Source organism: Callithrix jacchus, chromosome 7 (assembly GCF_049354715.1).
Source record: "Callithrix jacchus isolate 240 chromosome 7, calJac240_pri, whole genome shotgun sequence".
In the NCBI taxonomy this organism is placed as follows: domain Eukaryota; kingdom Metazoa; phylum Chordata; class Mammalia; order Primates; family Cebidae; genus Callithrix; species Callithrix jacchus.
In genome coordinates, this window is record NC_133508.1 from 13,145,554 (window position 1) to 13,169,489 (window position 23,936).

General features: G+C 46.3%; 1 protein-coding gene and 1 long non-coding RNA gene across 21 annotated transcripts in view; one reads left to right on the forward strand and one right to left on the reverse strand.

The window, feature by feature from the left end:
• Positions 1–10,645, forward strand: part of LOC128928299 (uncharacterized) — a 204,857-nt gene extending 194,212 nt beyond the window's left edge. For 14 of the 17 annotated variants that reach the window (XR_013519514.1, XM_078329467.1, XM_078329463.1 and 11 more), the window contains 6 exons: positions 2,240–2,404; positions 2,616–2,701; positions 4,118–4,428; positions 4,888–4,997; positions 5,203–5,319; positions 7,286–10,645. Coding sequence is in view for 10 of the 17 variants with exons in the window: in XM_078329467.1 (XP_078185593.1) it covers positions 2,240–2,404; positions 2,616–2,622 (172 nt within the window). In the remaining 7 variants the exon portion in view is untranslated. The remainder of the gene's footprint in view (positions 1–2,239; positions 2,405–2,615; positions 2,702–4,117; positions 4,429–4,887; positions 4,998–5,202; positions 5,320–7,285) is intronic. The other 3 variants (XM_078329473.1, XM_078329465.1, XM_078329457.1) reach the window with 1 other exon arrangement.
• The window catches only part of LOC108590432 (uncharacterized), a 63,019-nt gene continuing 42,437 nt past the window's right edge, over positions 3,355–23,936 (reverse strand). The window contains exons 3-7 of one of the 4 annotated variants that reach the window (XR_013519516.1): positions 14,664–14,762; positions 13,509–13,627; positions 9,627–9,663; positions 8,590–8,768; positions 3,355–7,962 (exon numbers count right to left, since the gene is read on the reverse strand). This is a non-coding gene — a long non-coding RNA (uncharacterized LOC108590432). Of the gene's footprint in view, positions 7,963–8,589; positions 8,769–9,626; positions 9,664–13,508; positions 14,763–23,936 lie in introns of all 4 variants that reach the window. The other 3 variants (XR_013519518.1, XR_008473159.2, XR_013519517.1) reach the window with 3 other exon arrangements.

Sequence of the window (23,936 nt, forward strand, 5' to 3'; positions counted from 1 at the left end):
GTGGTGTGATCTCAGCTCATTGCAACCTCTGCCTCCTATGTTCAAGTGATTCTCCTGCCTCCGCCCTCCTAGTTGCTGGGACTACAGGTGTGAGCACTACTGCACCTGGCTAATTTTTTGCATTTTTAGTATAGACAGGGTTTTGCCACTCCAGGCTGGTCTCAAACTCCTGACCTTCAGTGATGCAACCCCTTTGGTCTTCCAAAGTGTTGGGATTACAGGCATGAGCCACCACTCCTGGCCTGTTATGTAACATTTTAAACACACAAAAGCCCTTCATTCTTGCAGGCCCTGAAGAAGCCGGCTGCAGGCTGGGTGTGGCCCACTGCTCATCATTTATCACCACTGAGCCATACCTTAGGTGGCAAATGCTTGAGATGGTGAGATGGTGAGCTGGGGATCCTATGGGGTGGCCATGGCCAGCTTTGAGACGGTACAGTTCAAGCAAGAGCCATGGGGCCAGTGTGGAAAGAGAGCTCCAGGTGGAGGCACCACTGCACAGAGGCCTGGGAGAGGGATGTGACTGCCCTGTTTGTTTTTGAGATGGGGTCTCATTCTCTGTCACCCAGGCTGGAGTGCTGTGGTGTGATCTCAGCTCACTGCAACCTCTCAAATTCAAGTGTTTCTCCTGCCTCAGCCTCCCACGTTGCTGGGATTACAAGCATTCACCACCGTACTCGGCTAACTTTTGTATGTTTAGTAGAGACGGGGCTTCACTATATTAGCCAGACTGGTCTCAGAATCCTGGGCTCCAGAGACTTGGTGCTGGGATTATGGGCATGAGCCACCTTGCCTGGCCTGTTTGAATAGCAAGGTGGTGGGGCTGATGTGACTGGGAGGTTCCAAGGCTAGGGGATGAGGGGAGGACTCTGGCTTCTGCTCTGACCTAGGAAGGATGTGATCACTCTTTCACTTCAAAAGGCTCCTTTGGTCCCTGTGTTGAGAACAAGGGGGTGGTGGATAGGAATGGGGAACCCAGTCTAGAGCAGGGGCCTGGGGACCAAATATCCTTTTCCCTCAGCCATGAGGCCCACCAGGAACCAGGCTACAGGCAAGGGGGCCACCCCTTCTTCCATGCTGGTGGCCTTACAGAGAGTCTGGACTCCAGCTCTGCCTCTTCCTGGGATTCCTCTGCATTGGCTCTGTGTACCTCAAGTTTCCCCAGCTGTAGAATAGGGACTAGACCCACATCATGGGGAAAAGGCTCCACATAATACAAGTTCCTGCTCCTGCCACCTTGTGGTCAGAATGTAGGCTGAGGAAGGGAAGAGCTCCCAGGGCGGGGCTTTGGCTTGGTTGAAGAATCACCTGCCTGGTTACTCACCTCCCTGGTGAGTGGGATCTCGTGGGGGGTGCCAAAAAATGGATTTAACTGACAGTGAGGGTGTTGAAGCTGCTTCCTGCCCCCAGCTGCAGGGCCTCTGGGCTCCCTAAAAGGTAAGTGAGTCCACCTGCCTGCCCCCCTCACTGGCCCATCAACAAGAGTGTGTGCAATGTTCCTCTTCCCACTCCACCCCCACATGAGCCGAGATCTCCCTGATCATTCAGATCTCACAGGCTTGACCCTACTCTACATGTTGAGAAAGCTCCGGTCCTCCCCTCAACTGTAGAAATTTCCTAGACCTGTCGGTCAGGCACATTGGCTCATGCCTGTAATTCCAGCACTTTGGGCAGATCGCTTGAGGTCGGGAGTTTGAGACCAGCCTGACTAACATGGTGAAACCCTGACTCTACTAAAAATTCAAAAATCAGCCAGGCATGGCCGTGAGTGCATGTAGTTCCAGCTACTCTGGAGGCTGAGAAAGGAGAATCACTTACACCCAGGAGGCAGAAGTAGCAGGGAGTCAAGATCATACCACTATACCCGAGCTTGGGAAACAGAATGAGATTCTGTCTCAAAAAAAACCAATTTCCTACACCTTCCAGCTTCTATCCTTGGCATCCACACACACAGGCCCCATGCTGCCCAAGACCCAGGGGGCAGATTAGACATGACATTAAATATCTGTGTTATCAAAATAGGGCAGCTTGTTTCTGTCCCGGCGTCACCCCCCATCTCTGCTCTCATACCAGCCTCTGCTCCTCCACCTCATTATGGGATTTTCTAGAACAAGGATAGCCCTCCCCGAGAGGCACCCCAATGCTCTGCATGGCAGAGCTCTTCCCGCAGACCTGTGGGCTCCCCCTCTGCTGCCAAAAGAAGCATGGCTCAGCGGCTTGTCCTGTGCATTCCTTCTAGGAACTACTCAGTGGTGGTGATGCCGCTGCTGCCTGGGGGTGATGTGGTCTGGGTGACTGGCTACCTGACGGAGAAGCTGCTGTGGCCACTCCGACAGCTGTCCAGGGCCAGCATGCCATCCGAGTTCTACCGGCTCAGATGCCACCTGCTGCAGGGTCTCTGGAGGTATGAGTCCTGCCCCGGGCTGTGCCACCCTCCTCCCTGGGAGCCCCCTGCCCTGTGGGCACAACAGCAGGGCCATGAAGGGGCAGGTACTGTGGGGGTACAGGGAAGCCTGCAGAGGCTTGTGGCATCACAGTGCCAGGCCCAGAGCTTATTGGACTTCCCAAGGTCCTATTGGACTAGGGCTGAGGCTGCACATCCTTCTTTTTTCCAGATTATAAGGCCTGGCCCAGCAGTGCAGCCAAGGGTGGTGCTGGGATGACCAGCTCTGGGCTCCTGAGGAGCTTGCCTGTGGCTCAGGTGAGTCTGCTAATATCTGTGGACTCAGCTTCCTCCACTGTGAAATGCAGGTAACCACGTGGCTCACTCACATGTGTAAGGGGCATGTACAGTTCTTAATGCACAAAGGAGCCCCTCATGTCTGTGGGGGAGCCACTGTACCCAGGCTTGGCAAGGAGCGGTTTATCTGTGTGCGACTCACATGGAGGCCTATGGCTCCCTAGAAGCGTGGGTGTAGTCAGGTCTAAGCAGCACGCTGATCTTGTAAAAAACCAGCCTGGTATTGAAGTCGTGTGTGTGTGACCATGGGCTTCTCTGTGCCCCTCAGTTCTGACAGCTGACCACGGGGCTGGTAGTGCCTCCTTTGGATGCTGGTTCTGGCCAACAGGTGTCTGGCTGTGCACGATGGATGGTGCTTTCCCACCACGGGCACGAGCACCCCCAAGGCAGAGCTCAGGGGCCACACTGGCTGGACTGGTCAGACCTGTTTCTTCACAGGCCATCTTTCCTACCCTGAATGGGGCAGGTCAGCAGGACACCGCTGTCATGTTTGAGGGAGCCGTTGGCCATCCACTTAAACGGTCCATTTTTTTTTCCCTCCAGTAGCTTCCTTGAGATTAAATGGATGACTTGTATAATTTTTTTTTTTTTTTTTGAGACTAGGTCTCACTCTGTTGTCATGGTTGGAGTGCAGTGGTGTGCTCTCAGCTCCCTGCACCCTTTATCTCCTGGGTTCAAGTGATCCTCCTGCCTCAGCCCCGCAAAGTGCTGGGATGGCTTAGCACCATTGTGCCCAGCTGATGTGTGAATTTTAAGTGCACGATTCAGTGGCTTCTAGTTTACTCAGAGTTGTGCATGCCTCACCACAATTGATTTTAAAATGTTTTTATTTTCCTAAAATGAAACCCTGCAGCTACCAGTTCGCCTGCTGTGTCCATGGCTGTGCCTGCTCTGGACATCTGATGTAAACAGAAGGATGACTATGTGGCCTCTGAGCCATGCTTTGTTACTTAGCACAGCTGTTTTGTAGCAGGTCTGGGGACTCCATTCCTTATTAGGGCTGAATTGGGCCATAGCCTTTCAGCTCATGTCATTCTGAAGCTGGTGGGGGGACTCCTGGCCTTAGGGCAGGCTAAGCCAGGGCTCTAGGCATTGGGGTACCCAGCAGGCATTGTGCTCCCACGGCGGTGGGTGGAGCTGGCTCCACTCAGCCTGCCTTTGGAGCTGCTTCTCCCCAGTCCATGCCCTGGTAGCCAGGGCTCAGCACGTGGTGACTTTTGATGGCCGGGTGTGGGACCTCAGCGTCCAGTGCAGCAGTACCCTCCTGGCCCAAGACTTCACTCATAGCACATTCTCACTGATGCTGAGTCGGACAGGCTTGGGGCTCATGGCCCTGACTGTGGAGCTGAACCATGTGACCCTCATCTTCTACTCCAGCCTGCAGGTGAGGAGGAGAGGCCAGAGCTTCCACTGGAGACCTGTGCCTATGGCAGATTGCCTGGGGGATGGCACTTTCAAGCTTGTCCCCTGGCTGTGGGTCAGCCCTCCTGCCCACCTCCTCTGGTCCACAGGCCTACAGGATGTACAACTCCTCCCTGCCAGGGGATAGCTGTCCAGACCTCCAGCTGCCTTTTGCCATGAAAAGGAGGGTTGTCTCCAGGATTGAGATGGCCAGTAAGGATGGGGTCTCCATCTCCTGTGACATGCCCACCAGCCTCTGCAGCTGACTCTGCGGCTCTGGCACCACAGTGAGTCTGGGCCCCGGCAGAGTTGGCCCCACCACCAAAAGCCTCTTTGGGATGCACCATTCTCAGCTTCCAGTGTGACAGGTCCCCGAGCTGTAGGTGGCCACTGTGGTTGAGAGGTTGGCACTGAGGCCCAGGGCTTTCTGCCCCCATCCCTTGGATATATGGCTCCAAGGTGGAGTTGGCCTTTCTGTGGTCCCTCTGCCAAGGAACACAAAGGGCAGGCCTGGATTCTGGCCCCTCGAGCTGAAGATGTGGAGAAAGGATGGGGGGACACACGCTGTCCTCAGTCCCTGTGCTTTCTTTCCCTCTTCTGATGAGGGTTTGGAGCCAGAGCTCTGGGAGTCTGGGGTGGAGGGATTCTACCAATCCTCCATGTGCCTCAGGCTCATCTCTCATACAGGTCCCCTGGGGGAGGATCACGGGCTCTCAGGACCTCCTCAGCTTTCCTCCTATTCACAGGCATATCCGCTGGCCTTCTGGACACCAATGACAATGAATCAGGCACTGATCTAATGTTGCTGGATGGCTCTATGGCCCACAGCCTGGAGGAGCTCAGCCTGGCCTGGCAGGTGAGCAGATGCAGCTGCCCTTCCTCCCTCTGGCTGAGTCTCTTGAGGCTGCTTGCTGCAGAGTCCCAGGAGAGGCAGGTGGCCTGCTGGCTCTGCAGAGGTCTTTGCAGACCCAGGGTTGGGGGGAGTCTCCTGCTGAGGCCAATGTATATGGGGGAGCCACATGGTTTAGCGGGAGGCCTGAGTCTTGCGTCTGTCCTACCAGGTGGATGGTGACTGCAGGGCCACTGAGAAGACTCAGCCGACCTGCCCAGGACAGAGCCCCACCTGCTGTGCCTTCTTCCAGGACCCCCCATCCAGCTTGGGGAACTGCTTCCAGGTGGTGAGTGTGATCCTGGGCCCTGGGGCACAGCAAGCCCTTTCCCCAATCTACCCTAAGGAGTGACATGGAACAGAGGTTTAGGCTAGAGACAGTGACTGGGTGGCCCTGATTTCAGGTGGAGCTTGTACCATTTCTTAGCCTATGTGTGCAGGACTCCTGTGGCACCTGGGAGCTCCAGCCTGTCTGCACTCTGGCAGCCACCTACATCTACCTCTGTGCCTGCAGCTTCATGTTCCTGGTCCTTCTCCACAGTGCAATAAGCTGCCCCAGCCGGCTGTCACTCTGCCCCCTGGCTGGCATCTGCCTTCCAGCCGGAGGGAAAACCCATCTCTCTCTCTTGTCAGGGAGAACAAGTAATTGTCATTCAAGGAGCTAAGAGTCAAAACAAATCATTTAAGGCCTGATACAGCTTGAATGTGTGTCCCCTCCAAATCTCACATTTGTTAGAGGGTGTACATCCCTCATGAATGGCTTAGCATCCTGTGTTTGGTGAAGCATGAGTTCTTGCTCTATTCGTTCACATGAGAGCAGTTTGTTTATAAAGAACCTGGCCCTTCCTCTCTCTCTCTTTGAACCCACTCCCATTTCTGCCATGATCGGAAGCTTCCTGAGGCTTCGCCAGAAGCCAAGCAGATGCTGGAGCTGTGCTTGTATAGCCAATTATCTCTTTTATTTATGATCTACCCAGGCTGGAGTGTAGTGACACAATCTCCCCTCACTGCAACTTCCACCTCCCAGGTTCAAGCAATACTCCTGCCTCAGCCTCCCAAAAATACAGGCAGGTATTTTTGTAGAGATGGTATTTCTCTATGTTGGCCAGGCTGGTCATGAATTCCTGACCTCTGGTGATCCACCTGCCTGGGCCTCCCAAAGTGCTGGATGACAGGCATGAGTCACCACACCCAGCCTCATGAGGGATTTGAATGTCCACTATCGTTTAGGAAAATGCTCAGCCCGTTTTCCCTCTGCTCTCATACTGCAAAAATCATCATCAACACAGAAGATGCTCACTTCTGTGAGCAAACGTGTGAGGGGTTTGTCTCCACTACCAGGGCAGACCTCTAATTCAGTTCTAACACTAGCTACCTTGAGATTCTTCAGCCAGTGCTGCATACAATTGCCACAGCCAAACCCCCACTAAAATAATATAGAGGTCAGTATTAACAAGAGGAGTGGACCTCCAAGAGCTACAGATGCCAGAATTAGTGGCTGCCATTTGTAGACATTTAAAACTTAATCAATTGGAAAATACAACAAAGGGAGGATGAAATGAGATGATCCAACATGTCTCAAAGAAATTCCAGGCCGGGTGTGGTGGCTCATCCCTGTAATCCCAGCACTTGGGAGGCCAAGGTGAGTGGATCACCTAAGGTCAGGAGTTTGAGACAAATCTGGCCAACATGGTGAACACATCTTTACTAAAAATACAAAAATCAGCCAGGAGTGGTGGTATGTGCCTTTAATCCCAGTGGCTCAGAAGGCTGAGGCAGGAGAAATGCTTGAACCCAGAAGGTGGAGGTGGCAGTGAACTAAGATCTTGCCACTGCACTCCAGCCTGGTGACAGAGTGAGAGTCTGTCTCAAAAAAAAAATTCCAGAATGAAAACAGACAGGACCCAGGACCCTTTAGAGTCAGGAGGCACAATCCCCAATACAATAAATCCATCTGTACCTAGACCCCTCCAAACACAATTGCAGAAAAGACAAAAGGTCCTAAAAGCTACTGAGGAGGGTGGAAAGAAGGAAGAACATGTTGACAATTGCTTTCCCACCAGCAGCAACAGAAGACAGTGGAGTAAGAGAAAGTAAGCATGAGATTAGAGATGATCCCCAGCTCAACTATAACTGAATGAAATAACCTCTCAGCACTGATCTGTCTAGAGATCTCTTTACCACAAATGGACACTTACTCAAGGGACATCCACATGTTCATTTATGTACTGTCTGTGTCTGCTTTCCTGCTACAGGTGCAGAGTATCTTCAAGGGAGACCACATTTTTGCTCTCTGAAAGACTCAATTAGGAGGATGAAGAGATAAGCTACAGATTGGGAAAAATGTTTACAAACCCCCATCAGACCAAGAACGCATCTCCAGAGACTCATGTCTACAATACATAAATAACTCAAAGCTCAAAAGTAGGCCACACTTGTATTCCCAGCACTTTGTGAGGCTGAGGCGAGATGGCTTGAACCCGGGAGGTCAAGGCTGCAGTGAGCCATGACTACACTCCTGGCTGCATGACAGAGTGAGAGCTTGTCTCACAAAACAAAACCTCCAAAGTAAAAAATGGGAAATAAACACATCAATAATGTTTGCACTCCCAGCCATAGAGAAACAAGGTAATGCTACACACCTGAGCTCCAGTGAGTTCCGGCACAGGTTGGTGAGTTGCAGGGACTCTGCAGCATAGAGCATTAGTTGAACATCCAAATGGCCAGGTTGTGATTTCAGCATCCACTGATGAGTGCACTATAAAAAGCACTGTTCTAGTACCAAAAAGGTGGTGGCTGCTGAGAATAAAGCTAGGCTTAGAGGCAGGAATCGAGGTCACGGTCTACCAACCAGATCCTCTCGGGAAACAGCATTGGACTCATGAAGTGCCAAGACAGGAGGTGGTGTGGCTCCACGGGAAGGTTGGAGAATCTGGGAATCAAGCAGAAGTGCTCATTGTTCTGACCATGTAAAAACAAAACTGTCAGCTACTACAGCCACCAACAGAACGTCTGGGACGACAGGCATCTCAGACGATTTATAGTTACAGGGTAACAATGGAGTATTATCTGCAGTTAAGGTCCTCTGTCTTCCTCTTAGGTTTTATTTATTTATTTATTGAGGTGAAGTCTTTCTCTTTCACCCAGGTTGAAGTGCAGTGGAGCAATCTCAGCTCACTGCAACCTTCTCCTCCTGGGTTCCAGCAATTCTCCTGCCTCAGCCTCCTGAGGAGCTGGGATTACAGGCATGTGTCACCATGCCCCGCTATTTTTTTTGTGTTTTTAGTAGAGACAGGGTTGCACCATGTTGGCCAGGGTAGTCTCAAACATCGGACCTCATGATCTGTCTGCCTCGGCCTCCTACAGTGCTGGGATTACAGATGTGAGCCACCGTGTCTGGCCGGGTTTATTTATTTTAAATCAAGGGCTAAATTCTTCCCCTCTCTTGAACACCAGTTAACATTTGAAAGACAAATTTAAAGGTGATTGGAAGTTACAAAATAAATGCATCTTATGAACTCTCATAAGAAAAAAGGAATATTAAGATACTTTTTATTACCTTTTTGAGACAGGATCTTGCTCTGTCCTCCAGGCTGGAGTACAGTGTGCAGCCTCCCAAGTAGTTGGTATTACAGGCATCCACCACCATGTTTTTGTATTTTTAGTAGAGACGGGGTTTCACCATGTTGGCCAGGCTGTCTCGAACTCCTGACTTCATGTGATCCTTCCACCTAGTGCCTGACCAGAAAGATTAAGACATTCTCAGATAAACAAAAGCTGAGATAGTTCGACCTCTCCTGCAAGAAATGGTAAAGGGAGTCCTTCAAGTCAAAACAAAAAGATGCTGGGTGGGTGTTTGAAGCCACATATAAAGACCTGTATTATTGGAATTTTGATTCACATCTCTGATTTTTATTATTTTATTGGATTGAAAAGAGATGTGTAACCATAAGCCTATGTTAAATATGTAATTTATTTAAAAAAATTACGCATGGTGGCATGCACCTATAGTCTCAGCTATGGAGGATCACTTGAGTCCAGGGGCTTCAGGTTACAATGAGCTATAATAGTGACACTGCACTCCAGCCTGGGTGACAGAGTGAGACCCTCTCTCTAAAATATAGATATACTTTGTAGCATCAAGAACACAGGATGGGGCACAGCTGTCCAGGAGTACAGTATTTGCATGCGATTGAACTTACTATTTTATAATCAATTTTAAACTTAACTTCAGGATGTTTTATATAATCCTCAGGGTAATTACAAAGAAAATGTCTACAGGATGTACACACAAAAGGAAGTGAGAAGGCATTATAAGTGTGTCACACCAAAAAATCAATTAACATAAAGGAAGGCAGAAGGAAGGAAATGAGAGAGAAAACAAACCAATAAGCCACGCAGAAAACAATCCACAAAGTGGCTCTGCGAGGCCCCGTAAATGGTGTGCTGGAGTCCTCCCAGAGGAACTGCTCACCTTAGTCCCTGGCTGTGGGCCTCATGGCACAGTCACCCACCAGGCTATTGAGTTTCATCAGATGATGATAATCTTTAAAAATGCAAATTATTTCCACAATCTAAAGATAGTAAGAGACTTACATGTAGGATGAGAAAAGATACTCCATGGAAATGGTAACTGAAAAAAGGAAGAGAAGCTAGATTAATCTCAGACTAAATAGACTTAAGGTCAAAAGCTGTTGTAAGAGATAACAATCCATTCACCAAAAAGATGCAACAGTTATAAAGATACATGCAATGCACCTCAGAGCTTTAAATATATGACACAAACACTGACGGAATGAAAGGAGAAACAAACAGTTCTGTGAAAACTGTAGGAAATTTCTACCCCTCACTTTTTTTTTTTCCAGACAGAATCTTTGTTTCCCAGGCTGGAGTGCAGCTGCAACCTTCTGAATTCAAAGTACGTGTGGAATGTTCTATGGGAAAGATCATCTATTAGGCCTGAAATCAAGATTTCATACATTTTAAATGACTGAAATCATAATAGCAGAAGGAAAACTGGAATATTCACAAATCTATGGAAACTCAATAACATACCACAAAACTATGGGTCAAAGAAAAATAGTAAGGAAAATTATAAAGTATTTTGAGACAAAACGTATCAAATCTTATAGGATGCAGCAAAAGCAGTGCTATGAGGAAAATCTATAGCTGTACACGCTTACATTTTTAAAAAGCTGGCTGGAGATGGTGGCTCACATCCGAAATCCCAGCACTTTGGGAGGTTGAGATAGGCAGATAACCTGATGTCAGGAGTTTAAGACCAGCCTGGCTAACATGGGGAAACACCATCTCTACTAAAAACATAAAATTAGCCAGGCATGGTGGCAAGTACCTGTAGTCTCAGGAGAATCATTTGAACCCATGAGGAGGTGGTTGCAGTGAGCCAAGATTATACCACTACACTCCAGCCTGGGAGACACAGCTAGACTCCACGTCCCCCCACCCCCCCCCCCAAAAAAAAAAGCTGCAGCCAGGCATAGTGACACTTCTATAATCCCACCTACTTGGAAGGCTGAGGCCAGGAGATTGCTTGAACCCAGGAGTTTGAGACTAACTCAGCAAGCAGCAAGACCCTCTCTCAAATAAAAGAAAAAGGAAAAGCTCTCAAACCACAATCTTAACTTTGTACCTTAAATTATTAGAGAAGAACAGCCTAAACCCAAAGCTAGGAGAAGGAAGGAAATACTAAAGGTTAGAACAGAAATAAAAAAAAAATCAGTGACCAAAAACTTGACGGGAAAGTACAAGAACAGATGGCTTCATGGGTGACTTGTACCAAACAGTTACAGAATCAATACCAATCCTGCTCATCTTGTTCCAAAATACTGAGGAAAGAATACCTCTAAACTCATTCTGTGAGGCCAGCATTACTGATACCAAAGACAGACAAAGCAGCAGAAGAAAACACACCACTATTCCTGATCAATACAGCTGCAAGAGTGCTCAAGAAAAACTAATGAGAATTCAACAGCATCAGAAAAGGATTATACAACATGGTCAAGTAAGATTTATTCCTGGAATGCAGAGGTGGTTACCATATAAACATTAGGGTAAGATACCACATTCACAGAATGAAGGAAAGAAAACACATAATTTGTTTCAATTAGTACAGAAAAAGCATTTAATGAAGTTTAATATTCTTTCATGACTAAAAACATACTAGAAATCAAAACAACCTCAACGTAATAAAGGTCATATGAACAACCTCCAGCTAGTATCAATCTCAATGGTGAGAGACAAAATTTTCCAAGATGTGTAATAAAACAATGATGCCTGCTTTCATAATACTGGGAATCCTAGCCAGAGCTATTAAGGAAGGAAGGAAAAAGAAAAGGCATCAAAATTGGAAAGGAAGAAGTAAAATTTTCTGTTAACAAACGACATGATCTTCTTCGTAGAAAATCCTAAAGACTGCACAAAATAAACTGTTAGAACTAATAATTTGTCCAAGTTTCAAGATTATGAAATCAACATACAGAAGTCAGTTGCATTTCTACACACTAACAGTCGACAATCCAAGAAGGAAATTAAGAAAACAGTTCCTGCTGGCTTGGTTGTGGATGCCTATAGTCCCAGCTACTGGGAGGCTGAGGTAGGAGAATCGCTTGAGCCTGGGAGGTCAGTGCTGTCAGTTTTTATAATGATTATGCCTGTGAATAGCCAGTGTACTCCAGCCTGGGCAACATAGTGAGACACTATCTTAATAAAAGAAAAAGTCAGTTTACAATAGCATCAAAAAGAATAAAACAGGAATAAACTCAACCAGGAGGCAAAGACTCTGGCAGGATTTTGAGTTCCAGAGACCGGTTATGTAATAAATGTAAAGGCATCTCATATTTATGTATTAAAGGGCTTAGTTTCGTTAAGATGTCAATATGACTCAAAGTGATCTACAGGTTTAGTTTGATTTCTTCCAAAATCTCAGACATTTTCTCTTCGATTATAGAAAAATCCATCCTTATAAATTGTGCAAAGTTTATACGCAATTTCAAGAGATCCCAGATGGCCAAAGCAATCTTGAAAAAGTAACAAAGTTGGAAGTCCTTTACTTCTCAATTTCAAAATGTATTATTGAAAGCTACAGAGGGCTGGGCATGGTGGCTCAAGCCTATAATCCCAGCACATTGAGAGGCTGAGGTGGGCAGATCATGAGGTCAAGAGATCAACACCATCCTGGCCAACATGATGAAACCTCATCTACTAAAAATACAAAAATTAGCCAGGTGTGGTGGCACATGCCTGTGGTCCAAGCTACTCGGGAGGCTGAGGCAGAAGAATCCCTTGAACCCAGGAGGCAGAGGTTGCAGTGAGCTGAGATTGTGCCACTGCACTCCAGCCTGGTGACAGAGCAAGACTCTGTCTTTAAAAAAATAAAAAAGCTACAGTGGTCAAAAGTGTGGTACGGCAGTAAAGACATACAGAGAGACCAGTGGAATGGAATACAGAGTGCAGAAGGAACCCGTTACACACGTGGTCAAATGAGTTCAATAAAGATGCCAAGACTATTCACTCAGGGAAGGGACAGTCTTTCAACAAATGGTGTGAGAAAACTAGATATCCACAGGCAAAAGAATGAAGATAAAGCCTTACCTTATATCATGTTAAAAAAGAAAGAAAGAAAACCTCAATAATGAATCAAAGACCCAAGTGTAAGATCTGAAGCTATACAACTCATTTTTTTTTTTTTTTTTGAGACAGAGTCTCTCTCTGACATGAAAGCTGGAGTACAGTGCTGCTATCTCGGCTCACTGCAACCTCTGGCTCCCGGGTTCAGGCAATTCTCTGCTTCAGCCTCCCAAATATCTGGGATTACAGGAGCCCATCACCATGCCTAGCTAAATTTTGTATTTTTAGTAGAGACAGGGCATCTTGGTCAGGTTGGTCTTGAACTCCTGACCTCAGGACTCACCCAGTTCAACCTCCCAATGTGCTGGCATTACAGGCAGGAGCCACTGTTCCCAGCTGACAACTCTTAAAACATGGAAGGAGAGCTTCCTTTGGCCATGATTTCTTAGATATGACACCAAAGGCCCAAACAACAAAAAGAAAGTAGACAGATTGGATTGCATTGAAGGATACTATTAACAGACTGAAAAGGCAACCTACGGAATGACAGATGTGCAAATTACATGTCAAAGAGTTCTCATCTAGAACAGATAAAGCACTCTCACCATGCAACAACAAAAACCCGACTAACGCGGTTCAGAAATGTGCAAAGGATGTGAATAGACAGTCCACCAATTAAGAGATGCAAATGACCAATCAGCACACAAAAAGATGCTCATCACTATTAGGGAAACAAACCAAAATCACATGGAGAGGCTCAGCATGCTGGCTCACACCTGTAATCCCAGCACTCTGAAAGGATGAGGTGGGAAGACCACTTGAGCTCAGGAGTTTGAGACCAGCCTGGCTGACAGGGTAACACCATATCTTTACTAAAAATAGAAAAATTACCTGGGTGTGGTGCCATGTGCCTGAAGTCCCAGACGCTCAGGAGGCTGAGGCAGGAGAATTGCTTGAACCGGGGAGGTGGAGATTGCAGTGAGCCAAGATTGTAACCGCTGCACTGTAGCCTGAATTACAGAGCGAGACTCCATCTCAAAAAAAGAAAAGAAAGAAGACCTACATGGAGAGGCCACCTCAGTCTTATTAGGATGGTTGTAATCCATACAGAAAATAAAGTGTTAGCGAGAATGCTGAGCTATTGGAAGCCGTGTGTACTCTTACTGGGAATTTAAAATGGAGCTTAGCTATGGAAAACAGTGTTTAAACTTTTCATCAAAAAGTTAAAAACAGGCCAGGCGTGGTGACACACACTTGTAATCCCAGCACTTTGTGAGGCCGGGGCAGGTGAATCACTTGAGGCTAGGAGTTCAAGACCAGTCTGGCCAATGTGGTGAAATCCATCTCTACTAAAAACAAACTAGCCACGCGTGGCGGTGCAGGCCTGTAATCCCAGCTACTCGGGAGGCTGAGGGTTAAGAATTGCTTGAACCCAGGAGCCAGAGGTTGCAGTCAGCCAAGACTGTACCACTGCATTACAGCCTGGGTGAGAGAGCGAGACTCTGTCTCAAAACAAGGATTACCATATAATCCAGCATTTCCACTTCTGGGTGTGTACTCTCTACAATTCAAAGGGCCTCACACATTTATACACTGATGTTCATAGCAGGGTTGTTGAGAGCAAATTCTGACATGTGTGAGAAATCATATTGTTTGCTGAGAAATCCTATTGAGAGAGGCGGCAAGGGAAACCTAGTCGGCCACCCAAAGTGGAAAACTGCCCCCAAAGCAGCAAACTGCTCAGAGCACTATAACACAGTATCCAGTATAATTATGCCTCACGCCAGATGAATTAGCTCTGTGAACACAGGATGTGTGACCCTTTCCTTTGTTCCCTTGTAAAGAGCGCTTTCTAGTTTGTCTTTAACCTATAGTAAACACACACGAGCTGCCTGGTTAGTTTACCTTTAACCAATGAAAGAGCAGAGAGCATCTGCTTGTAAAACTTGTCACTGGAAAGTCAAGAATAAATACATAGGTCAGAGTCTGCTCTGAACTCTCAGCTGGAAATGCTGTGAGACCCCTGGTGCTCCACTCTGTACCCACCTTTTGCTATCTCCGTGTCTGTTTCTTAATTCCTTCAGTGCCACATAAGTTGGGGTCTCCGAGGCTGAGCTGGTCTCGGCACAGCGTTATTCATAGGAGCTGAAAAATAGCAGCAATCCAAGTGAACACCGACAGATAAACAAATGTGGTCTCTCCATACAGTCACACATTATTCAGCCTTAAAAAGGAAGAAAATCCCGACACATGCTAACACATGGATGAACCTTTAGGACATTGTGCAAAGTGAAATGAGGCAGTCACAAAAAGAGAAATACTGTATGATTCCACTTATGGGAAGGACCTAGAGTAATCAGATTCACAGAGACAGAAAGTAGAGTGGTGGTGGCCAGGAGCTGGGAGAGCCAGTAATGGCTTATTTAAAGGGACAGAGTTTCAGTTTGGCAGGATTTAGTGAGTTCCAGAGTTTGGCTGCACAAAAATATAATTGTACTTACACTGAAGTGGGTACTTTAAATGGTGGTTGTAAATTTTTTGTGTTTTACCACATTGAATATTTTTGACATTGGAAATGTGTATTTATTGAGCACCTCCGTGCTGGGCATGATGATACAATTATCAACACCGTAGTTATTAAAAACACTCTTAGGGAGGTACAATTCTAAGTGTAAAAACTAGCACAGGAAGACAATAATAGACAGACCCACAAGACTCAGATAGTAGGCTGATTAGACAGAGATCATAGATTTCAGCAGGGAACCAGAAATTATTAAAATTACTAATCACTAAACTTATAGTTTAGTAATTTAGCCAATCAGCTAATTTACTAATTACTGAAAATTACATACTGAAAAAGAACCAGAATGTAGTATAAAGAGATGGCAGAAAGACCACCTAAAGCCCATCTTTTAGACATTGCTCTTAGCAGATGAGGGACAGAAGGGTACTTCCTGGCCAGGTGTGGTGGCTCATGCTTGTAGTCCCAGCTCTTCAGGAGGCTGAGGCAGGGGAGTCACTTGAACCCAGCAGGCAGAGGTTGCAGTGAGCTGATACTGTGCCACTGCACTCCAGCCTGGGCAACAGAGCAAGACTCCATCTCAACAAAATAAATAGCAGGGTGTGGTGGCTCACGCCTGTAATCCCAGCACTTTGGGAGGCCGAGGCGGGTGGATCACTTGAGGTCAGTAGCTGGAGACCAGCCTGACCATACCCCGTCTCTAATAAAAATAGAAAAATTAGCTGGGTGTGGTGGCAGGCATCTGTAATCTCAGCTGCTCAGGAGGCTTAGGCAGAATTGCTTGATCCTGGGAGGCAGAGGTTGCAGTGAGCCACTGTACTCCAGCCTGGGTGACGGCTAGACTCCATCTCAAAGAAATTAAATAAAGCCCATCTTTTAAACCATTCTCCTAGCAGGTAAGGGATACAAGAGTGCTTCCTTACCCTCATAGCCCTGAGTGTCCAGTCTGTGCCCTTGACCAGCACACTTGATAGGGAAACAGCAGAGCAGCCTCCACTGCAAACTGTACTGAAGATCCTACCCACACAGTGAGAGTTCCCTTTAGCCTGCACTTCAGGTTGGATGCATCCTGAGCTCTCAATGCATCGTGTGCTAAGGTTCCGCCCTCCCCTGGGCTGGGAAGTATGTCTTGGTCTTCTGTCTCCAGGGTGCTGGTGGCAGAGCCTGACATGGAGTGGGTGCCCCATAGATGCTTGTTTAATATCCCAGAAACTCAGCAGGCTGGGCCTAACACCACTGCCTGCAAAGGCCTGGCAGGTGTAGGGACTCATCGACCCATCCCTGGTGTTCTTACAGAAAAGGGAGAGGGAGATGGGTGGGAGTGGATGGAGAGTGGTCCTTTCAATAAGGAGGGCCAGGGGCTGTAATAGGGGCCCTGGCATAATTTATTTCAGGAAACAGCAGGGCCCCCTCTCCTCTGGGTCCCATAGCCTGGCCTTACTTCTCCTTTTCAGTTTGAGATTTCATCTAAGCTAGCACTAGGCTGCCAAAGTCTTCAAACTCCTTCACCTTCTACTCTAATTGCAGCTCCTTGACAAGGGCAAGACTCTTGGCTGGGACAGAATAACCAGCATGGAATGCTGGGAAACTCAGAACCACACGTGCTTCAAATGCAGAGAAGATGAGCTGTTTGCCATTGCACTCAAAATACTTGTGAGGACGTGAAACTCTCCCACTGGTCTGGTTAATTCTCCCCCTTCCTCCACACCTCCACTGTAAACCAAGAAACAGCATGGCCAGCGAGTCCCAGCCCTGCAGAGAGAGCTCTACCAGCTCCTATTCATGCCCAAGGTATTTATTAGCTTATTCAACAGCCATGTGGAAAGCCACCGCTTCAGAACACTGACTGTGCACAGGGGGACATGAAGTCAGGTTCTCAGCTGCCCAGTACTGGCTTTTCCTGCCTGATCCAGGGATCTCCTCAAGCAGGAGCTTCTTTGAGGGGAAATGATAGCTCTTCAGAAGCCCGACAGAGCTGCTCTCTTGGGTAGACACACGGGGACTGAAGGCTTTTGAAGACCTCTGTTTTGGTAGGGGGATCTGTGAACTCAGGCTCTCAGGCTAGAGCATTCAAAGTTTTTTTGTTTTTTTTTTTTTAACTTTCTTTTGGAAAATAACCTTTTCCTTTGAGTTTTCAACTGAAGAATAAACCTAGCAGAATCCAAGAATGTGTCTCTGGATTTCCGGGGCTGATCATCAACTCAGGAGATGGGGAGATGTGGGCAGCTTTGCAATCTTCTCACTGATAGAGGGAGTCCTCTTTGGGCTGAGCATTTGGTAGTAGATTGTAGAGTCCAGATTCCAGAGCAAAGGGCCAGGTGTCAGCCACAGGGACTGAGGCAAGCTGAAGGCCAGATGCCAGACTTCACTGTCCCTGTCCTCCTCACCCATGAATTCCTGGTGCACAGCAGGTGCTAGATGAAGTTCAGAAGAAACAATTCCAAGATAAATGAAAATGAGAAGGTTGGTCCTCCACATTCCCACACTGGAGGGAAGAGAAGTGAGGGTGGCTGGGATCTGAGTGTTTGCTATGGTTACAGCCTAAAGACCTCAAGCCCAGGCACTGCTCCAAGTGCCTTGAAAGATATTTGATCTTAAGCCTTACAATAGTCCAATGAGGAATGGATGATCTCCTTAATGGGGGGGGGGGGGAAAAACCTCAGAGAGTTGAGGGGATTCCCCCAAGGTCATATGACCTACAAATGGCCAGGATGGTGCTGATGCAGGTCTGTCTGTCTCCCAATGCTGCCCAAGCTCCATCACCCCCCACCACTTCTGCTTTTGCAATAATAGCCATATGCCACATATTCTACCAGTTACATTATGGAAGTCAAGTAAACTTTAGCCATAGCCCAAGCCATAACAGGTAGCACCTGTTCAAAATACCCTGTAAGTCAGGTCATGCAAGATCAGATATGCACCCACAACTGTTACAGGTGCTGTGCTAGCCACTGTTTGGGGGAACTCAGCCTAGGAATATGAGCGAAGAGATAACTCACAAAGAAAAGCAAGTCACTGGCATGCAGGGGGCCCTGAGCAATTCAGAGTCAGAGGCAACTAGAGTGTGCAGCCACCTGACCTGCTGGTTTCCCAATATGCTTAATGAATCCATGATGTCAGGTCCACAAAGGAAATGCAGAAGCCTTCCCTTCCTGCCTCCCATACTCTGTGGGTCGACTGTTTACCAAACACACGGCAGTGGACTGGACACCAGCAGAGATACACAGAGGGAAAAACAGTCCTCTCTTTTCAAGGCAGGTTGGACAACATCAATATTTTGCAGGTAGGATGTGCAGGTGGAATGTGTTCATGCCCAGAATTTAAAGACAAACAGATGGGAGAGGGAATGATTCTGGCAGAAAGGCCAGTAAATATTCACATCTACAGTATACACTGAACATAGACAACATAGCAAGGCTCTGTCTCTACAAAGATTTAAAAATTAAGCCAGGTGTGGTGGCACATGCCTGTAACATCAGCTACCCAGGAGGCTGAGGCAGAAGGATCACTTTAGCCCAAGAGTTTAAAATTACAATAAAGTGTAATCACATCACTGCATTCCAGCCTGGGCAACAGAGAAAAGCCATGTCTCTAAAACAAAACAAGATGAGACATTTACATAAAAATTAATGTATGAAAATCCAAAATAATATATTAGCAAATAAACCCCACTGGGGCTTAAAAAATTCTTACCTAAACCAAGTGAGACTTGTACAGTGTGAAAGGATGGCTTGAAATTAGAACATCTTCTCTTTTCATTTATATTAGTATGTTGAAAATCATAATCACCATAGATTTTCAAAAGGCATTTGACTACAAAATTTATAAAAGAAACTTATCAAATTAAGAAGAGGGATACTTCCTTAAATTACACACAATAAAGGAAATTACACCCAGACACACACCCATCAAGGCAAAGCCCAGCATCATTTGTAAGGGATGGAAGAAACAAAAGCTTTTATCAACTTTTGGAACAAAAGAATGCCCTCTGTTACCACTATTATTTTGGAAGCCCTAGCTGATACAACTAGGCAAGGAGCAAAGTAAGATATTAAAGAAAAAGGCAGAAGGTGAAATAGTTATATTTACTCTAAAAAATGAGGCAGACAGATTCTGCTAAGGAGTTAGGTAAAAAAGGAACATACTAAACAGCCTTTTTCTTTCTTAGTTGTTAAACTACAGAGATGGGGCCGGGCACAGCTCATGCCTGTAATCCCAGCACTTTGAGAGACCAAGGCAGGCAGATTGATTGAGGTCAGGAGTTTCATACCAGACTGGCCAACATGGCAAAACCCTGACTCAATACAATAATACAAAACTAGCTGGGTGTGGTGAAACACTCCTGTCATACCAGGTACTCAGGGGGCTGAGGCATGAGAATTGCTTGAAACTGGGAGGTGGAGGTTGCAGTGAAGTGGAACTTCACTACTGCCCTCCTGCCTGGATGACAGAGGAAGATCCTGTCTCAAATAAATAAATAGATTAGATAGATTAGATTAGATTAGATAGATAGATAGATAGATAGATAGATAGATAGATAGATAGATAATAGATAGATAGTGATGGGGTCTTATTATGCTGCCCAGGCTGGTCTCAAACTCCTTGGCTCAAGCAATCCTTCTGCCTCAGTCTCCCAAAGTGCTAGGATTACAGGCCTCAGCCACCAAGCCTGGCCTCAGACAATCTATGTACAAACAAGCAGTTAGAAAAAAGAAGAAAACATCCCATTTGCAACAGTGTACCCCCAAAAAACAAAATTCTCAGAAATAAACATATGAAAATATGCACACACAATCCATATCAAGAAATCATTCAATGAAGCACTTTGAATGCAAAGAAAGCCACGCTGCACATGTTATCGAGAAAGGTTCAACATTAAAAAGATGTCATGGCCGGATGTGGTGGCTGACACCTGTAATCCCAGTACTTTGGAAGACCAAGGTGGATGGATCACAAGGTCAGGAGTTCTAGACCAGCCTGAGCAGCATAGTGAAACCCTGTCTCTACTAAAAATACAAAAAAATTAGCTGGGCATGGTGACCTGCATCTGGAGTTCCAGCTACTCAAGAGCTGAGGCAGAATTGTTAGATCCCGCAGGCAGAGATTTCAGTGAGCTGAGACTGCATGACTGCACTCCAGCCTGGGTGACAGAGTGAGATTTCATCTCAAAAAACAAAAAGATGTCACTATCAATATCAAGTGGGGGTGTGTGGAAATGGAGCCTTCACACATGCTGGGGGAACATAAGACAGCATGGCCACACCAAAAGACAGTTTGGTGGTTTCTTAAAAGGTAAATATAAATTTACCTTATGGAGTTGGATGTAGTGGCTCAGGCCTGTAATCCCAGCATTTTAGGAGGCCAAGGCAGGTAGATCACCTGAAGTCAGGAGTTTAAGACCAAACTTGGCCAACATAATGAAACCCCATCTCTTCTAAAAATACAAAAAATAGCCCAATGTGATGTCGGGCACCTTTAATCCCAGCTACATGGGAGGCTGAGGCAGGAGAATCGCTTGAAACTGGAAGGCAGAGGTTGCAATGAGCTGAGATCACGTCACTGTACTGCAGCCTCAATGACAGAGCCCTACTCTGCCTCAAAAAAAAACAAAACAGTTAGGTGCAGTGGTACATGCCTGTAATCCCAGCTACTCAGGTGGCTGAGGCAGAAGAATCACTTGAACTTGGGAGGTGGAGGTTGCAGTGAGTCAAGATTATGCCGCTGGACTCCAGCTTGGGCAACTCAGTGAGACTGTCTCCAAACAAATAAATAAAAATGAAGTGTCAACATCAGTGGCTCTTTGTATACTCACAGAATGGTGCATCCATCACCACCATCGATTTTAGAACATTTTTATTTCCCTAACAAGGAACCCTGTTCTCTTTCATCATCTCCCCTTCCAATTCTTCCTTCCACCCCCAGCACTAGGTAACCAGTAATCTGCGTCTCTCTGGATTTTCCCATCTGGGCATTTCATATAAATGAGATGATACAGTATGTGGCCCTTGGTGACTGGCTGCTTGGACTTGGCATAAAGTGTCAGGCTCACCCACATGTGGCCCATGTCTGTGCTTTATTCCTTTTCACTGCCTTATTGCCCAAGTGGTGTCATAGGCTCTGCAGGTGGACTGTGAAAAGTCAGGGTGTGTGTTGTAATCCCTAGAACACTTGCTAAAGAAAGCATCTATAGCTAAAAACAGAGCAAAAAGACAGCCAAAAAGCCACTAGAGATGAAAGGATATGTGAAGAATCACTCCAATTATCCAAAAGAAGGCAGGAAAGGCGAAACAAAAAACAAAAGAGAAATACGCCAGGCATGCTGGCTCACTACCAAAAATACCAAAAAAAAAAAAAAAAAAAAAAAAAATAGCAAGGCACAGTGGCACACACCTATAATCCCAGCTACTCAGGAGGCCAAGGCAGGAGAATCACTTGAATCTGGGAGGCGGAGATTGCAGAGAGCTGAGATCATGTCGCTGTGCGCTCCAGTCTGGGTGACAAAGCAAGACTGCCTCAAAACACACACACACACCCACACACACACAAATGGCATAGGTTAGAAATTCCATTGAACTGTAAGTGAACTAAACACTCCAAATGAAACAGATAGTGAGACTGAATTTTAAGAAACACAAACAAAAACATGACCCACCTATCTAATGTGTAGAAGAGGCACCCTTTAATTACAAAAACACAGCCAAGATGAAAACAACAGGATGAAAAAAGATATCTATGGAAACATTAGTTATAAGAAAGCTCATTAACATTAGATAAATAGATAAATAATATACAGGTTTCCTACTTCTTTGATGAAACAATTAATAACTGAGAATATAAGGTTGGAGCAGTGGCTCAGGCCTGCAATCCCAGCACTTTGGGAGGCCAAGGTGGGCAGATCACCTGAGGTCAGGAGTTCGAGACCAGCCTGGCCAACATGGTGAAACCTTGTCTCTACTAAAAATACAAAAATTAGCCAGGCATGATGGAGAGCGCCTTTAACCCCAGCTACTCGAGAGGCTGACGTGAGAGAATGGCTTGAATCTGGGAGGTGCAGGTTGCGGTGAACCGAGATTACACCATATAGTTCAGCCTGGGTGATAGAGCAAGACGTCATCTCAAAAACAAATAAATACTGGAGAATGGTACACTTTAAATTGCTGCATTTTGTGGTATGTGAATTACATGTCAATTTCTTAAACGACTGGTAGGAAAAAGAAGGCACTGAAAATTATATTTTGTTTTGTAATTAAACAAGAGATTTCTTCCTCTCTCTCTAAAAAAAAGTCCTCTTTCAGTTTCTGCAAACTCCCTCCTTCCCTCCGCTATCCATCCACCCAGAGGAATTGTTGTCTGTTGCCACCGAGATTAGAAAACTTTATCTTTTCATTTGAGGCCTGGTAAAGTAGAGGTCCCAAGCCAAGAGAGAGAAGCGCCCCAGAGCCCTGTTTCATCTGAGCTCCCACGACCCATGACTCACTTTACCCCGTAACACACTTCCCTTCCGGTTTACCATCTGGAAGAAAGAATAAACTTATTTCTCTTATTCACCAATAATTTATATAAACCAAAGATTACAAACAAGGGTGTCCTTAGCAACCTGATCTCATTCTCCTCAAATACCAATTGCTCTCCAGGAAAGGGATTGTCTTTCCAGACAACATCAATTCATTTGGAAATCTCACTTAAAACAAAAAAGTTAAGGTTTTCAGACGTTTGCTGTGGGCAAAACATTTGCAGGAATCCATGAGGCTGAAGGTCAAAGGCAAAGAAAACAAGGCATAAATTATTTTGCCCTCATTTTATTTGTCCTTGTACCCCCATGGTTAGTGATTAGTGCAGTGACAAAAATCTGCTTTTGAAGGTTTTTCTTTTTCTTTTCTTTTCTTTTTTGGACACAGAGTCTTGTTCTGTAGCCCAGGCAGAAGTGCAGTGGCACAATCTCAGCTCACTGCAATCTCCATCTCATGGGTTCAAGAGATTCTCCTGCTTCAGCCTCCTGATTAGCTGGGATTACAGACACCCATCACCATGCCTGGCTAATTTGTGTGTTTTTATTACAGGCGGTTTCACCATTTGTCCAAACTAGTCTCAGACTCTCATAGGAGAAACGCCATGTTGTCTGCCCACCTCAACATCCCAAAGTGCTGAGATTACAGATGTAAGCCACCTCACCAGGCCAGGTTAATTTTCTCTAATAAAAGTAACAAAATAGATACAATCAAAAAGTCACAGATATATCAAAAATTTTAAAACAGTGTTGTAGGCCAGGGGAAGTGACTCATGAGTATAATTCCAACACTTGGAAGCCAAGGCAGGAGGATCACTTGAGATCAAGAGTTCGAGACCATCCTGACCAACACAGCGAGACCTCTCATCTATAAAACATTTTTTAATGATACTGGAAAATGCTAACTTGGGTAGTGACAGTTTCAATGCATCATTGCCTGGACTTCTGGGTTTTGCTCTGAACCTCGTGACAGATAATTAAGTCACGTGTCCAAGCTCAGGGACTTCCTGTTGTACACAGATGATGCTCCCTGGAGCACCCTGTTCCAATCCCCCTCCCTTCAACTTGTCCCAGTGTATCACATTCAACCCAGACCTGGGCAAGTCCCGCTCATGTCATCAGCCCTGCCCAGGCCAACAGCCTAGAAAAGGTCCCCATCAACTCCTGCAGAGGGCAGGGTGACTCAGTTCACCCACATGGTGCAGGCTAGCTGCCTGCCTTGCACTCTCCCCAGACCTGGGCCATTGTACAAACTACACAGCCAGGGTCTGTTCTGTGCTAAGAAGAGTCC